Source organism: Panthera onca, chromosome D3 (assembly GCF_046562875.1).
Source record: "Panthera onca isolate mPanOnc1 chromosome D3, mPanOnc1 haplotype 2, whole genome shotgun sequence".
NCBI classification, from domain to species: domain Eukaryota; kingdom Metazoa; phylum Chordata; class Mammalia; order Carnivora; family Felidae; genus Panthera; species Panthera onca.
This window is the reverse complement of record NC_138350.1, coordinates 15678984-15703135: the sequence shown is the minus strand read 5'-3', so window position 1 is coordinate 15703135 and position 24152 is coordinate 15678984. Positions and strand designations below refer to the sequence as shown.

General features: G+C 37.5%; 1 protein-coding gene across 3 annotated transcripts in view; it reads left to right on the top strand.

The window, feature by feature from the left end:
* SPPL3 (signal peptide peptidase like 3) overlaps positions 1–24152 on the top strand; it is a 138368-nt gene that overhangs the window by 79773 nt on the left and 34443 nt on the right. For 2 of the 3 annotated variants that reach the window (XM_060612465.3, XM_078435707.2), the window contains exon 2: positions 9304–9381. In XM_060612465.3, the coding sequence (XP_060468448.1) occupies positions 9304–9381 (78 nt within the window). Of the gene's footprint in view, positions 1–9303; positions 9382–19164; positions 19309–24152 lie in introns of all 3 variants that reach the window. The other variant, XM_078435708.2, reaches the window with a different exon arrangement.

Below are 24152 nucleotides of genomic sequence, written 5' to 3'. Positions count from 1 at the left end.
GACGTGTCTTTCTTACTAGATCATCACTTTCTTAAGTGACTATCTTTGTATCTTGGACATAAAGATTAATTTATTAAAATTTTAATAAGATTGTCTATTCCATTATTAAGTGTAGGATACATATTTGGTTTTTTTCCTTAAAATAATGGAAAAATGTGGAAGGGAATTGTGGATACTATAATGTTAGATATTTTAGATAAAAATACAAATGAAATCCTCTTTGAACATACTCTACCTTAAAGGGAAAGCTAGTATTGCTGAGGCCTGGAATGTAAGTCATGTTGTGCATATCCTATTTAAAGCCAAAAATCTTGCATAGCAAAATAATTTTAACTACTTCTTGGTGTTTTGTGATTTTAGAAGTTCATATGAGAAAATGCTAGGAATTCGTATAGCCAGGACCTGTGGGTAAGTGTATAAGGCAGCTGTTCTCAAAGTGTGGTCCACGAATCCCTCAGGGTTCCTCAGACCCTTTTAGGGGGGCTACCATTAAAGTTATTTGTCTTTTTCATTTTGATATTTTTTCCTTGTCTTTTTCATTTTGACATTTTTTCCTTATGGTGAAAAGCAGTGGTGGGTAAAAAAAACCAAAAAACTCTGGGGCGCTTGGGTGGCTCAGTCGGTTAAGCGGCTGACTTTGGCTCAGGTCATGATCTCACGGTCCGTGAGTTCAAGCCCCGCGTCGGGCTCTGTGCTGACAGCTCAGAGCCTGGAGCCTGTTTCAGATTCTGTGTCTCCCTCTCTCTCTGACCCTCCCCTGTTCATGCTTTGTCTCTCTCTGTCTCAAAAATAAATAAACGTTAAAAAAAAAATACAAAAAAAAAATACAAAAAAAAAACAAAAACAAAAAACTCTGCTGTGCGACATGAATCAAGGCAGTGGCACCAAACTGTACTAGTAATCATAATGTTCTTCACCACTGTGCACACACCGTTCATTTATTTATTTTTATTTTGGGGGACACCTTGGTGGCTCAGTCGGTTAAGCCTCTGATTCTTGGTTTCAGCTCAGGTCATGATCTCGTGGTCTGTGGGTTCAAGCCCCGCATTGGGGCTCCATACTGATGGTGTGGAGCCTGCTTTCTCTCCCTCTCTCTCTCTGCCCCTCCCCTGCTCTTACTCTGTCTCTCTCTCTCTCTCAAAATAAATAAATAAATAAATAAATAAGTAAGTAAGTAAGTAAGTAAGTAAATAATTTTTTTAGTGTTTATTTATTTTTGAGAAAGTGCAAGTTGGGGAGGGACAGAGAGAGGGGGACAGAAGATCTGAAGCAGGCTTTGCACTGACAGCAGCCAGCTCAATGTGGAGCTTGAACTCACAGGCTGTGAGATCATGACCCAAGCCGAAGTTGGATGTTCAACCGACTGAGCCACCCACGTGCCCCTCACACACTACACTGTTTTGTTTTGTGTTTGTTTAAAAACAAAAAAACAGTTTCCCTTAGGGTGAAGCAGTGAAAATTACTTTTATTAAATCTCAATCCTTAAGAACACATTTTTAAATAATAAAATAGAAAGTTCTCAAGCATGTATGCTGTATACTAAGGTACCATTGGTTTTCTTGAAAAAATACTTGTGCAGTCATTTGAGATGGTAGCTGAACTAGCTACTTTTTTCTTGGAACACTATTTTTACTTGAAGAATGACTAGTGGACAAACTAGAGTTAGTCACGCTTTGATGTTTGGCAATTTCTCAAAAATTAATGAAGTGAACCCTGTCATTTAAAAAAAATAAACAGTCGTTTTGCCAGTAATACAATTTGGGTTTTTGGTTTGTTTGTTTGTTTTTAGAGTATTAGTTCTCAGTGATTAGAGATTATTTATTTATTTTTTATTTTTTAAATGTGAAATTTATTGTCAAATTGGTTTCCATACAACACCCAGTACTCATCCCAACAGGTGCCCTCCTCAATACCCATCACCCACCCTGCCCTCACTCCCACCTCCCATCAACCCTCAGTTTGTTCTCAGTTTTTAAGAGTCTCTTATGTTTTGGCTCCCTCCCTCTCTAACCTCTTTTTTTTTTTCCCTTCTCCCTCTTTCCCCCCCCATGGTCTTCTGTTAAGTTTCTCAGGATCCACATAAGAGTGAAAACATATGGTATCTGTCTTTCTCTCTATGACTTATTTCACTTAGCAGAACACTCTCCAGTTCCATCCACGTTGCTACAAAAGGCCATATTTCATTCTTTCTCATTGCCACGTAGTACTCCATTGTGTATATAAACCACAATTTCTTTATCCATTTATCAGTCGATGGACATTTAGGCTCTTTCCATAATTTGGCTATTGTTGAAAGTGCTGCTATAAACATTGGAGTACAAGTGCCCCTATGCATCAGCACTCCTGTATCCCTTGGGTAAATTCCTAGCCGTGCTATTGCTGGGTCATAGGGTCGATCTATTTTTAAGTTTTTGAGGAACCTCCACACTGTTTACCAGTGATACAATTTGAACTTTTAAGTGAAAATTAGAATTTTGGAAAACTGTTATCATTAGTCTCAGGAATGATGTTAACAAATGTGGTTTTTCAGATACTGTGTAATGAAATGTGACCACATCTGGAAAAGCTGCATAACTCAGTGAACCAATATTTTCCAGATGACCAGTGCATGATGTTACAGAATCATTCATGGGTAAAGGATCCATTCAAAGTGTAGCATAATCCTTTGGATTTTAACATAATATGTTTTTTAAAAAACTTTACTGATACGGTTTCAGATTTCACATTGAAAATAACCTTTAAGAAATGACCACTTGCTGAAGTGCAGTGTAGCATTAAAGAAGAGTCTCCTCAGTTACCTAAAAATGATATTATAATACCCCTCCCTTTTCCAGCTACCCATATGCGTCAGGCCAGATTTCCTTGTCCATAGCCTTCATAGTGTTCAACTAAAGCAACATATGGCAACAGACTGAATGCAGAAGCAGATATGCGAATCTGGTTGTCTTCTGTTTAAGCCAGACATTAAAGAGGTGTGTAGAAATGTAAGAGAATGCCCCTTGTCTCACTAAATTCTTTTTTGTTTTGGAAAATAGTTCTTTTTCCTTTAAAAAAAAAATTATGCTCATGTGTAATGGTTTTGTTACATTTAAATGAGTTAGTAAACGTTTTCATTTTTTCTCAGTTTTAATTTCCAGCAGCTGTTACCCATAGGAACAAAAGCTCTAAGGGGTCTTCCTTGTGTAAATAGTTTCAAGACCAAAAAGTTTGCAAAGTGCCAGTCTAGGGCACCAGACAGTGCTAGGTTGGAATATTAGTTGCTTGGTTTGTTGGGTGGACAAGAATGCTTTCATTGTATAGCTGGAAGGCTGACACATAGAACACATTATAGAACAGTACTCTCTGTGTCTCAGTTTGGCATGATTTTTAGCAGGATATGTGTTATAAGCACTTGCTGGTAAAGCAGCTAGAAATAGATGTTTGACTGTAGAGCGATTACTAAATAAAATCCAGCATGGTTCTAAAAATCTTAGGGTGTAGAATATAATCTTACTGTATATGAGAGAACTTTCTGGTAGCTTCCTGTCTCTATTAAGGTTTGGGGGAATATGGTAAAAGAATTAGGGGGTTTTGTAATGACCACGTAAAATATCTCAACAGCTAACCTGTGCTAATACATCACTTGGCAAAGTCTCCTGAGTCTGTCTTCAGTACATTTGGCCAACCTGATTTTGGCCTATCTGAAAGGCATGTATTTAGTTTCTTTTTGCATTTCAGTAGTAGTTCCTTTGTTTCAGTCTGTAGAGTAAGTTCCTGTCTTTAATGTGCATTGAGTCTCGGGAAAAGACACCTCACTAGGAGAAGGTCCTGAGAGATGATACACATCTGCTTTTGGCTGTGGGAGAGCCTAAAGTGTGGGATAGGAAGAGACTATGAAATAAGATTGTGGGCTTTGCTTTCCTAGAATTGGCCAGACTACCTACCCTTTTTCCCTGGAATACTTTTCCCTCTGCCTGCCCTACTCTGGTCGTACCCCAGAAGCCCAGACCCCAGTCTCTGCAGTAAAATTCTTGGGTCTTCGCATACTTGTGAAGTGTTTCTGATTCTTTACTTCTCTTTGCGGGCAAAGAGAATAATAGAGGTATGGATGAGGCCCTCTTCTCCCTATCGTTATCAGCAGTGAAAACCTTTATTAAACAATCTGTTTGATAATGAAAGAAAAGAGCTGTGGGTTAGACCCTAGAGCTGGCCAGTTTTTGTAAAAAATGACTCAAGAGAAGAATTTTCCCTTGGTTGATTAAACCAACCAGTTATGGAATGAGTTAAGTCACGGGAATAAAAGGCACAGCTTAAGGAATATTATCAAGGATATTATATAATAGTTGTATGGTAACAAATGGTAGCTACACTTGTGGTGAACACAGCATAATGTATAAACTTGGGGAATCCCTATGTTGTACACCTGAAACTAATGTAATCTTGTGTGTCAACTATACTCCAATGTAAAAAAATTTAATAACAGTTTTCAGTAGTCTGGAAACAGTGCTGCCTTTGTCAGCTAATTTGCCTATAAACATGCCAGTGATCGGCCAAACATATTTATATGGTAATATTTATCATTTTTGGAGGAAAAACACAGTATAAAAACCTAGAGTCTTGAAAATAAAAATTAGCTGGGCCTTCAAGTTTGTCTAGGCCAAAAGAGGATTTTATAGAGACCAGGAAAATGTAGAAAGCTTGCCTACGGAAGATCAAATGGCTAGTTATAGAATAATTAAAGATAGAAACTGGAGCTTCCTGACTCCCAAGTTTGTCATCAGATGATCAAGTCAGTTTGAGAGATGATGGAGTAAGTCTGCCTATGTTCAGAACTGCACCCGGCTCCTCAGCTCAATGGTGACAATCACACAGGTCCACAGTTTCCAAACCTCAAATTCTGAAAACCCAGAGTTTTTCTGTAATTCACATGGAAGCAAAACCTGACCCAAGCTGATGAAGCGGTTTCTAATCTTTATTTATCTTATTTAGTGTGGTTATTCATGTTTCACTACAGAAATATTAATATTTGATTATAGGGTACTTGCTGCTCTAGACCCCAGTAAGGGGGTTTTCTGCAACACATCTATCCTCAAGGTATTTTTTTGAATAAGGGGTTGCATACGTGTAGGACTTAATGTCATAGAATGGTTGTGAAAATTAAGCGCTCAGTAAAACGTTAGATGTTGCTCTTACCACCAAGAAAATCCCAGAAGCCCAATTTTGAACTATAACAGGGGCGTCTTCCTATACAAGTATACATCAGTGCAGTCATTAGAACTTTCTACATTGATGGAAATGTTCTTTATCTGGCCATTCAGTAGAGTAGTCATCAACTATTGGATACTTGAAATTCAACTAGTGTAACCAATGAACCAAATTTTTAATTTCATTTAAATTTAAATTGCCACATGTGGCTGGTGGCTAAGTGGCCATTTTAGTGCTAGTGGCTGCTATATTGGACAGTGCAGTTCTGTATTTGAGTTCCCGTTCCGTTTATTCTTTACTTTGCTATTTTTGTAATTATCTTATTATCTCTTTGTATTGATTAAGCTACATGATCCAGCAGATTATTTATTGGCTAACACAGCTGGTATGAGAGGGAGAACTTATGTTTCTATGTCCATCCTGGGCTTATCATCAGCTAAATAGGTGCTTCTGTCTTCAGGGCTTTTTAAAGACTTAATAGTAAAACGTACATGTTTCAACGTAAACTTGACACGGGCAACCTCTAATGAAATAAACTTAAATGATGCGTAACGCATAATGTATCTATGCCAAGAAGTTCCTAAACTTAGAGATTGTAAGTAGCAGAAGGTTTTCTGGTGAATGTGGAAAAAGAAAAACTTCATTGTCAAGTTGTCTTAGGATAGCAGGATGTTCTAACATGTTCAGTGTTAGTGACAAAATGTGCTAGCATGTTCACATTTCTTAAGCAGATGTTATTTTGCAAAAATGATTTCCATACACATTTTAAATGTAATAGTATGTATAATATCAATGTTTTTGATAGGCTCTAGGCTAGACAAGAATTGTTTTTAAATTTTTAATGTTTTATTTTTGCGAGAGAGACCGACAGAGTGTGGGGGGGTGGTGAAGGGAGGAGGGGCAGAGAGAGAGAGAGGGAGACACAGAATCCGAAGCAGGCTCCAGGCTCTATGCTGTCAGCACAGAGCCAGACGTGGGGCTCGAACTCATGAACTGCGAGATCATGACCTGAGCCGAAGTCAGAGGCTTAACGGACTGAGCCATCCAGGCGCCCCAAGACAGGAGTTAGGGTGCATCGGCGAGAGTAAAGATGCAGCTGTTCCTAATATTTTTCACAGGATATTTGACTGTTCAGTATCATGATGTGGATGTTATCTTTACCTGTGGGATTCCATGGTTGCCTTTGAAAAAAGGGCAATGGAAACATTCCTGTCTTCACTAAATCTTAAATTGACGAAAAAGAACAGCATAGGCGGAGGCATCCCCATGTGTTTCTGTTGAGGTTAGAAACAACAAACTATACCCTCCTAATTCGGGAGGTCAAGTGAGGTGAAAAAGTGTGGTATGCTGTTGTTAATAACTCAGAAATGAGAATTTTTAGACAATGTGTATATGGTTAAAAGTTGTGTTTATTGAACCTAGGTGATTTCTCTTAAAAAAAGAAAGAGTACAGTTTAAATTATCAGGTTTTCCATGTCTTAATTTTATAACAAAAGGCCAATAAATTAAGGCAGTAGAAAAGAATAGCCCCTGTTACATAGTTGAGTTTGAAAAAAGAGCCAAGTTACAGAAGGACACGAAGTGTGTATCCGTTTTTATGGTGTGTATACATTCTGCATACACACTTTATGTGGAAGGATACACATACCAAATTGTAAACAGCGTCTGCTCCTAGGGAATGGGCATGTGGACAAGAGGGAGGGGCATGGCACTGGTACTTTTGCTTCTTACCTGTTATTTGGATTTTTACAATGAACATGAATTATTTTTGTAATTTTTAAAAAATAAAATTGATACTATTTTTAAAATGCTAAAATTGGCTAAAATTAATTTTAAACCATATTCTGCATAATAAATTCTTTGTGTTAAAAAGCTTTTTGTAAAACTTCCAGGGCGCTTGGGGGGCTTAGTCGGTTAAGGGTTGACTTCGGCTCAGGGCATCACCTTAACAGTCGTGAGTCTGAGCCCCGCGTGTCAGCCCCACTGATAGCACAGAGCGCACTTCAGATACCGTGTACCCCTTTCTCTCTGCCCCTACCCTGCTTGCATGCACGCACACTCTTTTTCTCTCAAAAATAAATAATTATTATTTTTTTTTAAAAAAAGCTTTTTGTAAAACTTCCATAATGATAATTTGAGTTGAAAATATATGACATTTCAAAAAGTTTTATTATAGGGGTGCCTGGGTGGCTCAGTAGGTTCACTGTCCGATTCTTGATTTCGGCTCAGGTCATGATCTCATGGTTGGTGAGGTAGAGCCCCATATCGGGCTCCACACTGACGACGTGGAACCTGCTTGGGACTCTCTCTCACTCCCTCTCTCTCTCTGCCCCTCCTGCCCCCCCCCCCCAATAAAACAAACAAAAAAAGTTTTATTATAAATTGTGGACTAGATTTGGAGTCAGCTTTTACCAGATTTTCTTGTATAGATTTGGAAAATAAAACTGTTCAGGCTAGAAGAAACCATTTCCTGAAATGCCGTGTTTCGTTCTACAGTGGGTAGCAGGCTTATTGGCTGGTCGACCTGCTCAGCCTCTTCAGAAGGTATTTTGCATATGGTCAAACCCTTGCCTTGAAAAAGACTGAAGAAAGTCAGTGACTACAAGATGGTCAGCCACACAGACAAGAACACAGCCCAGAGGATGTGTGGAAGACAAGAGCTGGTTTAATAACAGTTGAACCCCAGACTTCTAGAAGTCTTCAGTGATGAGTCTCTGGAGGGCCTCCATTGATGTGAGAGATGTAGCAAAAGGAATATACAGTAGTATGAGATCTTAAGACACTGAGTTTGGGAAGTTTAGACTCTAATCTACCTTTTAGGTAATGACAATGTGCTTCAGAATACACAGGATATGAAAAAGCCAAGTCATCCAAGTAATACACCAGCAAAAGAAAGGTTTCTTAAAAGGAAAAAAAAAAAAAAAAAGGCTCCCTTTGTTTTTTATAGCTCTGGAGTTGGAAAAAAATGTTTAAATTCTTTTAACAATGCTTATACTAGCCTTTAATCATGTGAAAAGCCACTTAAGCTCACTTTTAATCAATTTTAAATTTTAATTACGTCAGAAAATTAATGCAAATGAAAACCATATCGAGATACCAATTTTCATGTTTCAGATTGGTAAAAAGTCAAAAATTATACAACATTCACTGTTGACAAGGCTTTGGAAAAGAGGAACCCTAATCTGTTACTGGTGAGAATGCAAAATGATAGAACTTCTCTGGAGGGCAGTTTGGCAACATCTATCCAAATTGCAAGTACATTTCCTCTGTGATCCAGCAGTCTCACTTTTAGGACCTTTGTTCTGCACAGACGTGTCATTTCATGTGCGCGTTGCAGGTACAATTTATAAGGCTCTTTATTACACAATTGTGGGTAACAGAATTTTTGGAAACAACCACAGTGTCCATCTAAAAGGAATTTTTTTTAAAAACAAAAACTGTTTTTCAGTGTGTCCACACAATAGAAATCTATGTAGATGTTTAAAGAAAATAAAAATAAAGAAGAGAAACTCTGCACATATTGATATAGGAAGATCTCTAGGTTATGTTGTAAAAGGAGGGTGGGGGGAGTACGGAGTGTTAATCTTTTGTGTGAGAAATGGTGAGAAATAATATGTGTTGATACTATATGTTCTAGAATGCTATACAAGAAACCAGTAAAAGTGGTTATCTAAAGAGGACCTGGGGGGAACTAGATGGGAGTACGACTTCCTGGTTGTATACCTTTTGGTATATATAGTTTTGATTTTGGTACCATATGATAATCACTGAGGCTTTATCTTTGGTACGGTAATGGTAGATATCTTGGCATATCTTAAATTGGGAGTGGATGTTGTAAGCATCATGTGGTATACGGAGGTGGGATTTTTACATTGATGTCATTTAACATCCTATGAGTGTTAACTAATAATAGCTGTGAACCTACACATGTATTCTTTATGTTAAACTAGCAGGTCTCATTTTAGTTATGTTATTTGCTAATTTACACCTTTTTTTTTTTTTTTTTAACTTAAAGACAATAATGAAACTTAGTGAGATTGAACTCCACCATACTGTAAACTCCATGAGGACTTGCTGCCATGTGATTTAACTTTTTTTTTTTTTTTCTCATTTCTCTAGGGCCTATTCCCTGGTGGATTCCAGTCAAGTGTCTACATTTCTGATTTCCATTCTACTTATAGTCTATGGTAGTTTCAGGTAAGATGCTCTCAGGATGGGACAAATTTCAGTTGGAGGTGGAGGCAGCATTGTGCGGGAAGTGTGAAAACTTGCTGCTCTGTGAAGGGAAACATGACTTTGACAAGAATCGAGTTAGAGTGGGATAATTCTGAAATTTATTCTTTGGTTGGCTGCTGGTAAAACACTTCATTTTAATGCAAACATGTAAATATTGCTTGAAAATTAAAATTTAAAATTGCTTAAATTCTGGTTCTGAAAGTAATGACTCCCATAAGTGTACTCATTGAAAAGATCAAGGAGAGAAGCCTTGACGACGATTCTACAGTCTCAAAGGGAACAGCAAGTTTTTCTTAATGCAAAGGCCTTGACTTAGGTTGAGTCACATGGAGCAATTGCCAGTGATTTCATATGGTTCAGCCTACTGTTATTAGGATCGTGCCCAGTATCATTCCCCAAGTATTCTGTCTACTGACCTTGGAAATGCTGAGACTGGATCCTCTTGAAATTCCTGTCCTAAGCAGGCAGCCGTAGGAATACAAAGGAGAAAGTCAGGAAGCTAGATACTCCCTTCTTTTCACACTCCTTACTTGAGGGAGGAGCTTTAGTGGTTATGTAACACAGATGTCTTGTGGCTTATATATTTACAAATGGAGGCTGGATGATAATTTTTAAATTGAGAACTTGAAAGGGGATGACTGATAAATAATCAGGCATAAGAATTTTGAACTGTCCAGTTATTATATCTGGATTTGAATGAGTACTTGGTAAAATCAGACCTCCAGGCTTTATCGCAATACTGGGTAGAACAAATAAAATACATTGATAATTCCAGAATCAGCTGATGAAAGTTTTAATCATTGAGATTACTGCCGAGAGCCCTAGGTTCACAACCACTCTGAGAAAGCCTTAATCAAGCCAGAGCAATTTAGAGCCTTATCAACATAATCTTGATATTTTGTTATCTGTCCTTTGGATGAGTTTCTGATTTTTTCTCTTTGAGTATATCATGTATCAATATTTCAAAAAACTTTGTAATTAAAACCAAAATCTTTTAGACTCAAAATTTGAATACTTTACTTTCATCAGTAGAAATGACTTTTTGTTTGGCGTGTATTTATATACGGTGTACGTTTTCGTAATTTAACTCATTTATATTCTATTTTTACATAACAAAAAATATTTTCCTTGATCTTCTTCATACTGATTTTTAGTAATTTGATATTTCTTTGTGTTACTACTCTTATTCTACTATTGTTGGACATGTAGATGGTTAAAGTGACCATCTTTTTATTTTTATGTGTTCTGTGGCTGGTTGAATTATATCCTTAAGTCAAATATCTGAAAGTTGAAATACTTTGCCAGAGAGTATGAGCTGGCTATTACTACATACATATTGCCATATTGTTTTCCAGAATGGTGACAGCAATTATACAATTGGACAAATTTTAAATAAAATTGTATGTAATAAGTATACCATGGAATTACATCATATAGATGGAAAGGATTTCTCCAGTCAACCTTCATATTTTACAAATAGGGAAACTGAAGCCCAACAAGATGAAGTAACTTGACAAAGATTACACAACTAGTTGGTAACAGACTCTGGATTGGAACCCAGCTCCTGATGCTTCTGGTCCAATACCTTATGTCTTTTATACTTCAATGCATTTCTGCAAAAAGTAAATCATGATGCCTTTAATTACACATTTAAATTGACCTCAAAAATAAAAATAAATAAATTGACCTCACTGAATAAGTTTGAAAGTGTTTTCTTCTGTTTCCTGGAAAAGATTGTGCAAAATTTTGTTATTTCTTCTTTGGGTATTTGATAGAACTCACCAGTAAAGCCATCTAAAGTTGGGGTTTTCTTTGTGGGAAAAGATTGTTTCTGTTTTTTCCTACTTTGTTCACTACTTTTGTTTTAAGTATTGGTAAGGGCTTAAAAATTTTTTTCATTGTGATAAAATATACATAACAATTTACTATCTTAACCATTTTGAAGTATACAGTTCAGTAGCAGATTTGAGGGTTTTTTAATACCCATTATTGTACTTTTATTTTTTATTATTTTTTTATGTTGATTTTTTTTTGAGAGAGAGAGACACACACAATCCGAAGCAGACTCCAGGCTCTGAATTGTTAGCACAGAGCCCAGCGCAGGGCACGAACACACCAACAGTGAGATCATGACCAGGAGCTGTCCATTATTTTACTTTTATTATGACTGTTTTAGTACTGGGGTGTGAAATGATACCTCATTGTGGCTTTGATTGCATTTCCCCAATAATTCCAATTAAAATGTTGAAAAGATGTTGGGCATCTTTTCATGTGCTTATTGGCCACGTACTTTTCTTCTTTGGTGAAATGTCTATTCAGATCTTTGGCCATTTTTAAATTGGGTTATTTTTGTTATACTGAATTGTAACAGTTCTTTAAATATTCTGGATACAAGTTCTCTGTCAGTCGTAGGATTTGCAAATGTTTCCTCCCGGTCTCTGGTTTGCCTTTTCATTTTCTTCATACTGTCTTTCAAAGTATAAATGTCTTGGGGTACCTGGGTGGCTCAGTCGGTTAAGCATCTGACTTTGGCTCAGGTCACGATCTCATGGCTCATGGGTTTGAGCCCCGCATCAGGCTCTGTGAGTGCTGATAACTCAGAGCCTGGAACCTGCTTCAGATTCGGTATCTCCCTCTCTTTCCACCTCTCCCTCACTTGCGCTGTCTCTCTCAAAAATAAACATTTAAAAAATCAAAGTGTGAACATCTTTGGTTCTGATAAAGTGAACCCTACCAATTTTTTGTTTGATGGATCATGTTTTTTGGTATTGTAGCAAAAAAGTCTTTTCCTAATCCACAGACACAAAGAGTTTCTCGTATTTTCTTTAAGAAGTTTTCTAGTTTTACTGCTTACATTTAAGTCCATAATTCATGTGAGTTAATTTTTCTGTGTGGCATGAAGTACAAATAAATCTAAATTCATCTTATGAACATGGCTGTCCAGTTGTGCCGGCACCGTTTGTTGAAAAGGCTGTCCTTCACCCCCATCGAATTGCCTCGGCACCACTGGGAAAACACAGTTGACCATAAATGGAAGGATTCATCACTGGATTCCCATTTCTGTGCTTTGGTCTATAGGTCTTTTCTTAGGCCAGTACCACAGGTCTTGATTGCTGTAGCTTTTATAGTAAGTGTTGAACTCCAGTAGTGTAAGTCTTAAAACTTAGTTCTTTTTCAAAATTCCAAATACTCTAGGTCTTTTGGATTTCCATAAAAATTTATATTTAACTGGTCAGTTTCTACCAAAAAAACATTCTGCTGGAGGTTTGCACGTATTGTGGATCTACAGATCAATCCAAGAAGAACGGCTGTCTTCATAATAGTGAATCTTCTAGTTCAGGACCTGAAATGTCTCTCCATTTATTTAGATCTTTAGTTTTACTTAGTAATGCTCTGTAATTTTCAGTGTACAATGCTTGTACTTCTTTTGTTAAGTATTTCATTCTTTTGATGTTCCTGAGTATTTCCAGTGTTCCTAAGTACTCCTTTTTTCTTGGATTCATTTTTGGATTTTTCATTGCTAAGCATGTAGAAGTGCAGTTGACTTTTTGTGTATTGATGTGGTATCCTGTAGCTTTGATGAACTCCTTTGTTAGTGCTAGTAGTTTTTTTGTGTACAGACTCCTTAGGGTTTTTACACACAGGATAACATGGTCTGCAAATAAAGATGGTTTTGCTTCTTTTCATATCTGAATGCCTTTAATTTTTCCTCCTCCTCCTTTTTTCCCCCTTCTTGTATAGGATAGAACCTCCAGTACAGTGTTGAATAGAAAGAGACAAGAGCACACATCCTTCTTTACCTTGTTCCTGATCTTAAGGAGAGAGCATTTAATTGTTCACCATTAAGTATAGTGTTTGCTGTAGGTTTTCATAAATGCTGTTTATCAGGTTGAGGAGATTTCCTTCTGTTTCTAGTTTGTGGAAAGTTTTTATCATGAATGGATTTTGTCATATATATATCATGTGTATGTACATATATATGATGTATGTATATATATTTAAAGAAGATACAGAATGAATTAGTAGATCATTCTTGTCACAAGAGCATGAGGACCAAGGTAGCTGGAAGACACATATGGCTTATTTTTTTTACATTTATTTTATTTATTTTGAGAGAGAAAGCGCGCACATGTACATGCCACGGCACACACGCAGGCCAGCAGGGGAGGGTCAGGTGGAGAGGGAGAGAATGAATTCCAAGCAGGCTCCACACTCTGCACTGAGCCTGATGTGAGGCTCATTCTCACGACTGTGAGATCATGACCTGAGTCAAAATCAAATCAGGAGTCGGAGGCTTAACCAAGTAAGCCACCCAGGCGCCCTGGTCATATATTTTTATTATATATATATATATGTATCATATATCATATATACAATTATGTATATTTATATATATGATTTGTGTCTGTATTCATGAGGGATATTGGTCTGTACTTATTATGTCTTCTTATGACTTTGGTACTTGGAAAATATTGGCCTCATTGAATGAGTTGGAAAGTGTTTCGTCTATTCCTTGAAAAGATTGTGTAGAACTGTATTGTTTCTTCAAGTATTTGATAGAGTTTAACTGTCTAAAGCTAGGCTTTTCTTTGTGGGAAAATTTTTTTGGTTTTGTTTTTTTCCTGCTTGGCTCACTAGTTTATTCCTTCCCCATCCCCCGCCCCGCCCCCTTTTTTAAGTGTTGGTAAGGTGTGGGGTTTTTTTAACAGCTTTATTGAGATATATATATATATAGTGTAAAATTCTTCTATGTAAAGTGTACAATTCAGTGGTTTTAGTATGTCTACAAAGTTGTGCAATTATCACCAATTTTAGAGCAATTTTATTATACCAAAGGAAACCTCGTACCCATTAGTAGTCATTACTCTTTGCTCTCTCTCTTGCTCTAGCCAACTACTAATCTGTTTTCTGTCTTTTATATAGATATGCCCATCCTGGAAATTTCAATTTAAGTAGAATGTTACAGTACGTGACCTTTTGTGACTGGCTTCTTTCACTTAGCATAATGTTTTAAAGTTTATTCACGTTGTAGCATGTGTCAGTGCTTCATTCCTTTCTATTGCCCGATAATACTCTCTTTTGCTAATCCACGCATCGATAGACATTTATGTTTCCACATTGGGCTGCTATGAATATTCATGTACAAGTTTGTGTGGGGACATAAGTCATCATTTCTCTTGAGTAGATACCTATGACTGGAATTGCTGGGTCATATGGCAACTCTATTTTTTTTAACATTTGGAGAAACTGCCACTGTTTTTCAGAGGAGCTTCATCATTTTACATTGCTAAGGCTCCAATTTCTGTTATTATCTGTTTTGATTATAGATACTGTATTCTGTTTTGGTGGATATGAAGTGTATTTCGCTGTGGTTTTGATTTGCATTTCCTTAGTGGCTCATGATGTTGAGCATCTTTTCATGCTTATTTACCATATGTGTGTCCTCTTTAGTGAAGTGTCTATTCAAATCTTTTACCCATTTTAAAATTATATTTTCTTATTACTGATTTGAGAATTCTTTATATATTGTGGGTACAAGTCCTTTATCAGATAAATGCTTGCAAAGAGTTTCTCTTGGCCTGTGGGTTTGTCTTTTTACTTTCTGTATGTTTACAATTTTTATATTTTCCTGATAGAGTGAGATAAAATATCACTCTTTAGCAACAATTTTTGTCTTAAAAGTCTTAAACTGTCTGATGTTAGTATAACCATTCCAGCTCTCTTATGGTTGTGTGTGGGAAGATTTTTAATTACTAATTTTATTTCTTCTTCTACGTCTACTTGGATTTTCTGTTTCTTCTTGAATCAGTTTTGGTAATTTGTGTCTTTCTAGGTTTTGTGCATCTTTTCTAAATGATCTCATTTATTGGCATTAGCTTGTTCACATTGCTCATGTATAATTAATTTTTATTGGTCGGTAGTAATGTTCCCTCTTTCATTTTTTTATTGTAGTCACTTGTATCTTGTTTTTGTTTTTGTTTTTTTTTCCCTTGGTCAGTCTAGCTGAAGGCTCTCAATTTTTTTTTTTTCAACTTTTTTTTTTTTTTTTTTTTTTTTATTTTTGGGACAGAGAGAGACACAGCATGAGCGGGGGAGGGGCAGAGAGAGAGGGAGACACAGAATCGGAAACAGGCTCCAGGCTCCGAGCCATCAGCCCAGAGCCTGACGCGGGGCTCGAACTCACGGACTCACGGACCACAAGATCGTGACCTGGCTGAAGTCGGACGCTTAACCGACTGCGCCACCCAGGCGCCCCGAAGGCTCTCAATTTTGATCTTTTCAAAGAAACAACTTTTGGTTTCATTAATTTTTCTTTATTTTTTTTTTTTCTATTTTCTAATTTCATTGATTTCTACTCTAATTTTTATTATTTTCTTCCTTCTGCTTGCTTTGGGTTTAGTTTATGCTCCTTTTCCTAGTTCCTTAAGGTGAAAGCTGAAGTTAGTGATTTGAAACCTTTCTTCTTTTTTAAGTTAGGCAATTAAAGCTGCAAATTTCCCTCTAAGCATTGCTTTAACTGCATCCCATACATTTTATTATGTTGTATTTTCATATCATTCAATTAAAGATACTTTGTAATTTCCCTGGTGATTTTTTCTTTGACCCATGGGTTCTTTATAAGGACATTGGTTACTTTCCTACTATTGGGGGATATCTCAAAATTCTCTCTTTGAAAGGAATTTTAAGAGCCTAATTCAATTCCATTGTGGTCAGAGAGATACTTTTTATGATTTCAGTCCTTTTAAATTTATTGAGACTTGTTTTATGGCCTAGCATATGATCTGTCCTGAAGAATGTTCCATGTGCAATTAAAAATCAGCCTTCAACAGAGGGTTGAGAGCAGGAAGTGCCATAATCTGGTTTATGTTTTAGAAAGATTGTTCTGGATTCTCTATGAGAAATAGCTTGTTGGGTAAAGGGAGAAAGTGACATAAAGGAAGCAGTGCCCTAGTACAGACAAGAAATGATGATGGCTTTAATGTTTTGTTTGTTTGGTTTTTTTTTAATGTTTTTGAGAGAGAGAGAGGGAGAACAAGTGGGGGAGGGACAGAGAGAAAGAGAGACACAGAATCTGAAGCAGGCTCTAAGCTCCGAGCGGTCAGCACAGAGCCCGATGCAGGGCTCAAACTCACAAACCGTGAGATCATGAACTGAGCTGAAGTCAGATGCTTAACTGACTGAGCCACCCACGAGCCCCAAGAAATGATGGTGGCTTTAACTAGGTTAATAGTGGTGGAGTGAAATGTCGGTGGGTTTAGGACATGACTGCTGATAGAATGGATAGTGTGTGTGTGAGAGGAGGCAAGGAAGCCTCCAAGGTGTATGGCCTAAACAACTGGATCCAACGATGATGCAGTTTCTGAGATGGAAGGCTCTGTAAAAGAAGCTGGTTTTTCATGGAAACTTGATCTACAAAGCAGATACAATTTGTCAAGAGACTGATGTTTGTTCTAGTTTGGCTCTTCCCAAACTGTTTAATTTGGGGTAAATTAAACTTAACCTCCGCAGACCCCATCTGGAAGATTGTTACTTGATTAATTACAAATATTACTATAATTTATAACAATAATAGTGTCATATTAACTATATTCTGACTGTAATGCTATCTCTCTAAGCTTCCAGAGGGAGTTGTAAGTATATTTTAGTAGTGCTTAACCAAACATATTTTTACAATAAAATTTCACATCTCTTTGTTTCTAAGTATTTAATAAGCAATACTATAATTATTGCTTTGGTAGATCAAAACTTGTCAAATGTTAGCAGTTTCATGTAGTTCAACCTGATAGATTCTTTTTACTCATTGACCTAGGGTCACGTAAGGGTGTTTATGCCTCTTCTCAAACACATCTCTTTGTGATAATAGAAGTGAGAATTGAAATATGAGGTAAAATCAGTAGCAAAGTAATTTCCTTGATTTTTGCTTTCACATAAACGCAGGATAGCTGGTTGAAGAACTGGCCTGTGACTTATTTCAACATAGATTCCTTGATGAAAATATTTACAGAGACTTCTCCATTGAGGTGTAGCCAGTTGGGTACCCTGTGGGTTCTGCATGATGCTTCATAGCCCACTTGCTGTCTGACTTCCACCATTTGGGTTTTCTACAGCTTAGATGCTTTTTAATTATTGCGAGTTGATGTCTCTTGCTTGCGTGAGGAGGTTGGGTAGAGATGTATGGTTTCTGTTGGCTGTTAATAAATTTTTACTTTGACATTGACTATATTAAAGAAATCTGATGAAGATGAAGAAAATAGCTAATATTTTACTGAGCATTTATGTGACAGGTACAGTGCTAAATGTGTTACATAAAGTCTTGTTTAATCCTCATATTAATTCAACAAGATAGATATTGGTTTTTTCTTTTTAATGTTTATTTATTTTTGAGAGAGAGCAGACGCCTGAGAGGGAGAGAGACAGAAAGAGAAAGAACCCCAAACAGGCTCCATGGCACCAGCACAGAGCCCTACATGGGGCTCGAACTCACAAACCCTGAGATTATGACCTGAGCTGAAATCAAGAGTTGGATCTTAACCGACTGAGACACCCAGGTGCCGCAAGATAGATATTGATATTCCCATTTTACAAATGAGGAAACTGGTCCCAAAAATGTTAAGTAGTAATGTAGTAAGTGATGGAGCTGGGATTTAAGTACTTTACTGCTTTTGGCCATTGAGAACAATAACAAAATTTCATTTCTGAACCAAATACATTGATCTCGTAGTACAGTCCGAAGGAATGAGAAGCTTTCTTATAAATCCCTTTTTGGTGAATTTTTTTTTCTTCTTTAGCAGTGGTCTTCAGGCTTTATTGTGCATCAAAATCACCTGGAGAAGATTGCTTCACTGGGCTTCACCTGGGGTCCCAGGACCCAAGCCTATTCAAGTGGCCTGCACAACACATTTTCTGGAAACTTTCTTGACTTTCTAAGTCGTTAGTTCTTAATTGCTGATAGCATTTTCAGGGCCCATTCATTAATACGTTATTTACCCTTTACAGGTCTATTTGAAACTCTGCAGATGTCTCAGAGTTTTTCCCTTTTGCTAAAAAAAAAAAAAAAAAAAAAAAATTCCCCTCCAGGCTTCATTTTTGAGCTGTCCTTGATGGTATGCCACCACCTACTCTTGAAATTTTCTCCTCTCTTAGCTTCCGTGATTCACTTTTATGCTACCCTCCATAGACAAGCACAAAAAATGTTTCTTGAATTTGAATAGAACTGTGTCTGTATTGCCCCCAGCTACTCAACCAAATATTTTCTTATCTCCCGAGACCATAAAAATATATTATTTGCTCAGTTAAATTACCACATTTTATTATTTTTTAAATTGTATTTTAGAGAATGTGTGTGAGCAGAGGAGAAGGGCAGAGGGAGAGAGGGAGAGAATCTTAAGCAGAGATGGACACAGGGCTCAATCCCACAACCCCGGGATCATGACCTGAGCCAAAATCAAGAGTTGGGTGCTCAACCAAGTGAGCCACCCAGGTGTCCCCACATTTTATTTATTAAAAGCTGTGAAGACATGGTGAATATCATAAAATTTAGGATAAAAGATTTGTCAGTTGTACTGGTTATTTCCCATCAGGCTTTCACGTTCTTAAGTACAGAGGGGAAAACTATACCGCAGAACACCAGATTCTAAAAGCCAAAATAAATCCTCAGTTTAGGAATCCTTATGTTTGCCATCCCGTGGCTGAGCTCTGCTGGATTTCCTAAATTACTTCCAACTGACACCTGTCTCTCCTTAGTCTTTCCAGCTACTCAGAAAAAAAATAGCATAATTACTCATCTAATCAGTATGTCCCTGAAGAGTTTGACAAACTATAGAAGAGCATTAACAGAAGGAGAGAGACAGAGAGAGAATACGAACTTCTAACTGCAGCTCATTACTGGTAAGACACTTGACTTCTGTCCCGTCAGGAATCATAGAAAAATAACAGGTTTGAGATCTTAAAAAATCAAAAGGGAGATATACTTTATTTCCTCTCTCTCTAAATAATTATGTATTTATCTATAATCTCTAAAGTTGGCTATTGAAGGAATAATGAAACTTCTATAACTGCAGGGTAACTACTACCTTTTAAAGACCTTGGGGCACCCAGGTGGCTCAGTCAGTTGAGCGTCCGACTTCAGCTCAGGGCATGGTCTTGCAGTTCATGAGTTTGAGCCCCGCGTCGGGCTCTGTGCTAATAGACAGCTCAAAGCCTGGAGCCTGCTTCAGATTCTGTCTCTCTCTCTCTCTTCCCCTCCCCTGCTCATGCTCTGCCTGTCTCTGTCTCTCAAAAACAAATAAATGTTAAAAAAAAAAAAAAAAACAAAAAAAACAGTACCTGTGCTTTCTTTAAAAAAAAATTTTTTTTTTAATGTTTATTTTTGAGAGAGAGAGAGACAGAGCGTGAGCGAGGGAGAAATAGAACTTGAAGCAGACTCCAGGCTCTGAGCTGTCAGCACAGGGGCTCGAACTCACAGACTGTGAGATCGTGACCTGAGCCGAAGTCAGATGCTTAACTGACTAAACCACCCAGGCGCCCCATACCTGTGCTCTCTTTAATGACAAAGCGGTTTATTTGCTTATACCCTAACCTGGTCTAGGAAGACAATGTCATCAGGTTAATGAGACTACAGAGATAATAAGAAATGTACTTTCTGTGATCGTGTTGCCCTTCAAACTAAACTTGTATAATTGTAAAATCAGACCAGGTTAACAAAAACAAGTCCCACCATGCTTGACAGTGTCAGAATGTGTGTTTATCACACAATGGTGTGTGATGTTTTACCTTCTGAGCTGCTCGTTGCCTTGTCAGAGCCTGTCCTACTTTAAGAAAACATCATATACAGAAATCTGACTTATCAGGTAATGTAGGAAACGGTTATGTGTACATTGTAATGTATATGGACAAGTTCCTTGATATATTTAACAATTTCATCAACTCTTTTAAAAAATATCATAAAATATAGGGTAGGATGCGTATATTTTTCCATTTATAAAAACCACTGAGTTTTTTAGGAACACACACTTAGCTTAAATCCTGTTCGACCATATAGTGTTTACCCTGACCAAGTGCATTCTCTCCTTCATTGCACCTGCTTCTACTATTAGGATGATCAAAAAACGTGATATTCTTAAAGTAAAATATTAAGATAAAAAGTTCCAATTTTCTTCTCCAGTATTCACAGTGTACTCTGTTATCAGAATTCAAATGAATGAACAAACGTAACTCAGTAAATAGTTCTCGGCTCCATTTTGCTTCCTGCGATTGTCTGTTTTTGCTCTGCCCTGTTCAAAAGGATTTTAGACCATTCGCTGTTTTCCAAGTTGTGATGAGATAAGGTAAATTAAAATGGGGCCAAAGAAAAGAAAAAGTATGGGTGGAGACAGAGAGCCAGAAATAATTCTAAAAATGCAAACCATATTGGCCAACACCTTTACTACTGGTTGTCCACAAATACCACAGCAAGCTTTCTAGCAGCCAACTTTCAGAAGAAAAAAAAAAAAACTTCACAGTGCCTTTGGATAAAAAGAACCCAGTTCAGGTGAGTTGCATCTGTTCTTGGTCTTAAGATCAGACAGACCTTTATCCTGAAGGTCCTCAAAAAGAGGATGCAGCTTTGAGTTTTGTAGCATTTCACAGTTAGCACTCAAATGTTTATTGAATGAATTATAGTGCCCTTCAATATAAGCTAGTGGCATTTCATGAAAATACATTTCAGCAACAGTAATTTTGCCAAAATTAGAAGCACACGGGCGCCTGGGTGGCTCAGCCGGTTGAGCGACTGACCAGCTCAGGTCATGATCTCATGGTTTGTGAGTTCAAGCCCCGCATCGGGCTCTGTGCTGACAGCTCAGAGCCTGGAGCCTGCTTCTGATTCTGTGTCTCCCTCTCTCTCTGCCCCTCCCCCGCTCATGCTCTGTCTCTGTCTCAGAAATGAATGAACATTAAAAAAAAAAAAAAAAAAGGCACACAGCCAGCAGCAGAAAGTGGTGGTCCAGATTGCTAGCTTATGCTCGTCTAATGTTATGTTTTAGAATATCTAGAGAAATGAATGGGTTGTTAGTTCATCAACTGATTACTCCTGAGTATTGATCTCTTGATAAATGTTGGCAGCAGTCTAGACATGTAGTTTGTTGCCAGCTGAATATAGACCTCTTTGTCTTAACAGTGCTCACAGCACATTTGTATCTTCATCAGAACCAAGGAACCTAAAAAGGCCTAACGACAAGCCCATCTTTCCCCCTTATGCTAGGCAAGCAGTGGGATGTTCCCACAGGCCTAGGACTTTGCTCAGAAAATCCTGTATAATCCAGTCCAGTACATAAAGACATGAGTAGTTGATTTCCTAAAGTTCTGTTCCTTACAGCTGAGTTAGCTTTAGTCCAAAAAATTTAGAGCAAATACGATGACCAGATCTCCACCTTAGCCAAAATAAAATCTTTTAAAGCTCTCAGAGAATATTAAACCACTTCCTGATGTAGTGTCTGTGATATATTGTGTTGTACATCAAAGTGACCCCAAAAAGGCGCACTTAGGATTTATACTTATACACTAATTTAAATTGGAAGAACCTTGATCGGTGGTTGTTCTTTCTTTCTTTCTTTCTTTCTTTCTTTCTTTCTTTCTTTCTTATCTTTATCTTTGAGAGAGAGAGAGAGAGACAGAGTGTGAGCAGGGGAGGAACAGAGAGACAGGGAGACACAGAATCTGAAGCAGGCTCCAGGCTCTGACCTGTCAGCACAGAGCCTGACGCGGGGCTCGAACTCACAAACCATGAGATCATGACCTGAGCTGAAGTCGGATGCTCAACTGGCTGAGCCACCCAGGCACCCCTGTTGTTCTTCTGACACTAATTAACTGGCAGGCTCAGTTGTCAGTTGAACCCCACCCAATTCAAGATAAAACCATATCATCTGCTTATAAAAGGTTGCTTGTCTTAATATTTCTCTGTAACAAGGCAGGATATATGCAGTTCATCCAAAAATGATATTGGATCACATTAACTCAAGGAGAAATACTGTGTAGTTATTATTTTTTTTAATGAGAAAAAGCAGTATGTATTGATGTAAAAGGATGCCCTTGACGTACTATTGAATGAAAGCTTAATTTGTGAAATAATATTAATCCTCATTTTTAAAAAAGGCAATTTTATACCAAGTGCATTTATTTCTAGAGATTATTTCTAGAGATTATGGGAATCCATTATTTGTACCTTTTTCTATCATTTGAGGTTTTTTGGTAATCATATATATTCTCCCCCCCCCCCCCCAGAAAAATAGATGTTCATTTGTTTTAGAAGGGAAGATAATATATAGCCAAGGCAAGGTGTACAGTGAGAACCTTGGTTTCCTTAACCATGTAGGGATAGTAATAGAGCATCTTTGTATTAGTTTGCTACAACTGCCATAACAAAGTAACACGGACTGGGTGACTTAAAAAAACAGAAATGTATTCCTGGAGGCCAAAAGTCCAAGATCAAGGTGTCGGCAGGGTTGGTTTCATTCTGAAACAGCTTATAGATTACTGTCTTCATATGTAGATGGTGCTGTTCCCCTGGCCTTCTGTGTGTGCATGTGTCTGGTTGGTCTCTCTCACCTAATGTCCTCCTCTTATAAAGACACCAATTATATTGGATTAGCGCCCACCCTATCTACCCCCATTTTAATTTAATTACCTCTTTAAATGCTCTGTCTCCAAATACAGTCAACATTACTAATTATAGTTATTCTGTGAAACAAAAGAAATCTTGCCTATAAAGCAGTTAGCATAATTAGCCTGACAGTATAAGCTCAGTAAAGGTGAACTGTTATCATTATTTTAACCTTTAGGAAGTTTTCAGTTTCCTAGGCAAAAGACCATCTCTTCTACCTGGATTCTTAGTAGTAGATTCTTGGTGTAGCTTCTTTGCAAGCATCAATAATTGGAAATTTGTCTGCCTCCTAAAGCTTGACCCATAACTATTTCCTGTTCAGTCATAGTTGATGACAAGGCAACTAACAATAGCAAATAATATGCTATAATTTAGATGGCTTTTTCTGTGATGGTAGATGGTTGTCTGTGGTGAAATAGCAATAGCTCAAGTCTTTCAGTGAGTATTTAAACATTGCTTTCAGTAACCCAGACTTAGGTTAAGTGAATAGCCCAGATACAGTTTGGCTGGAATGTCTAGTAATAACATCATGATGAATAAATGTATGTTATTGTGTAGTAATAACAGTAAAATTGGGATGGCAGGGAGAGGGGAGAAGAGTGAAGGGTAGTCTTTTATGAAGATGGAATAAACTGTTCTAGATCCAGCCAAGCAGTTTCATGTCTGTAGAGTTAATAGAGATTACCAAGTAAGGCAGGATAAAGGCCCGTAATTCAGAATGGCCCCTGGATAGCTCAGGAGGCAGAGTCTTCAGCAAAGACTTTATTTAAGCTGCTTAAGTTGGTTGTTAGCTATACGGTATGGGTAACTCTTATTGGACTTCAGTCACAGTGGCTTGGAATCTGTTAAACCTAGGTTCGTTGATCTTGTTTTGTAAAGCTACAATACATGAACTTCCTGTTTGAGCAAATGTGTGGGGCCCCACCACTTCATCTAACCAACTTCATTCTGTTTTGTGTAGTAGTCACCCACGGTCTGCCTCTAAGGATCAGGCAGTGCTTGATTTTAGCTAAGCTTATTTGAGGCAATAAGAAATTCAGAGTAAGCTTCAGATTATATGACATGCTTGCTGACTCTGCACCCCACCACACCA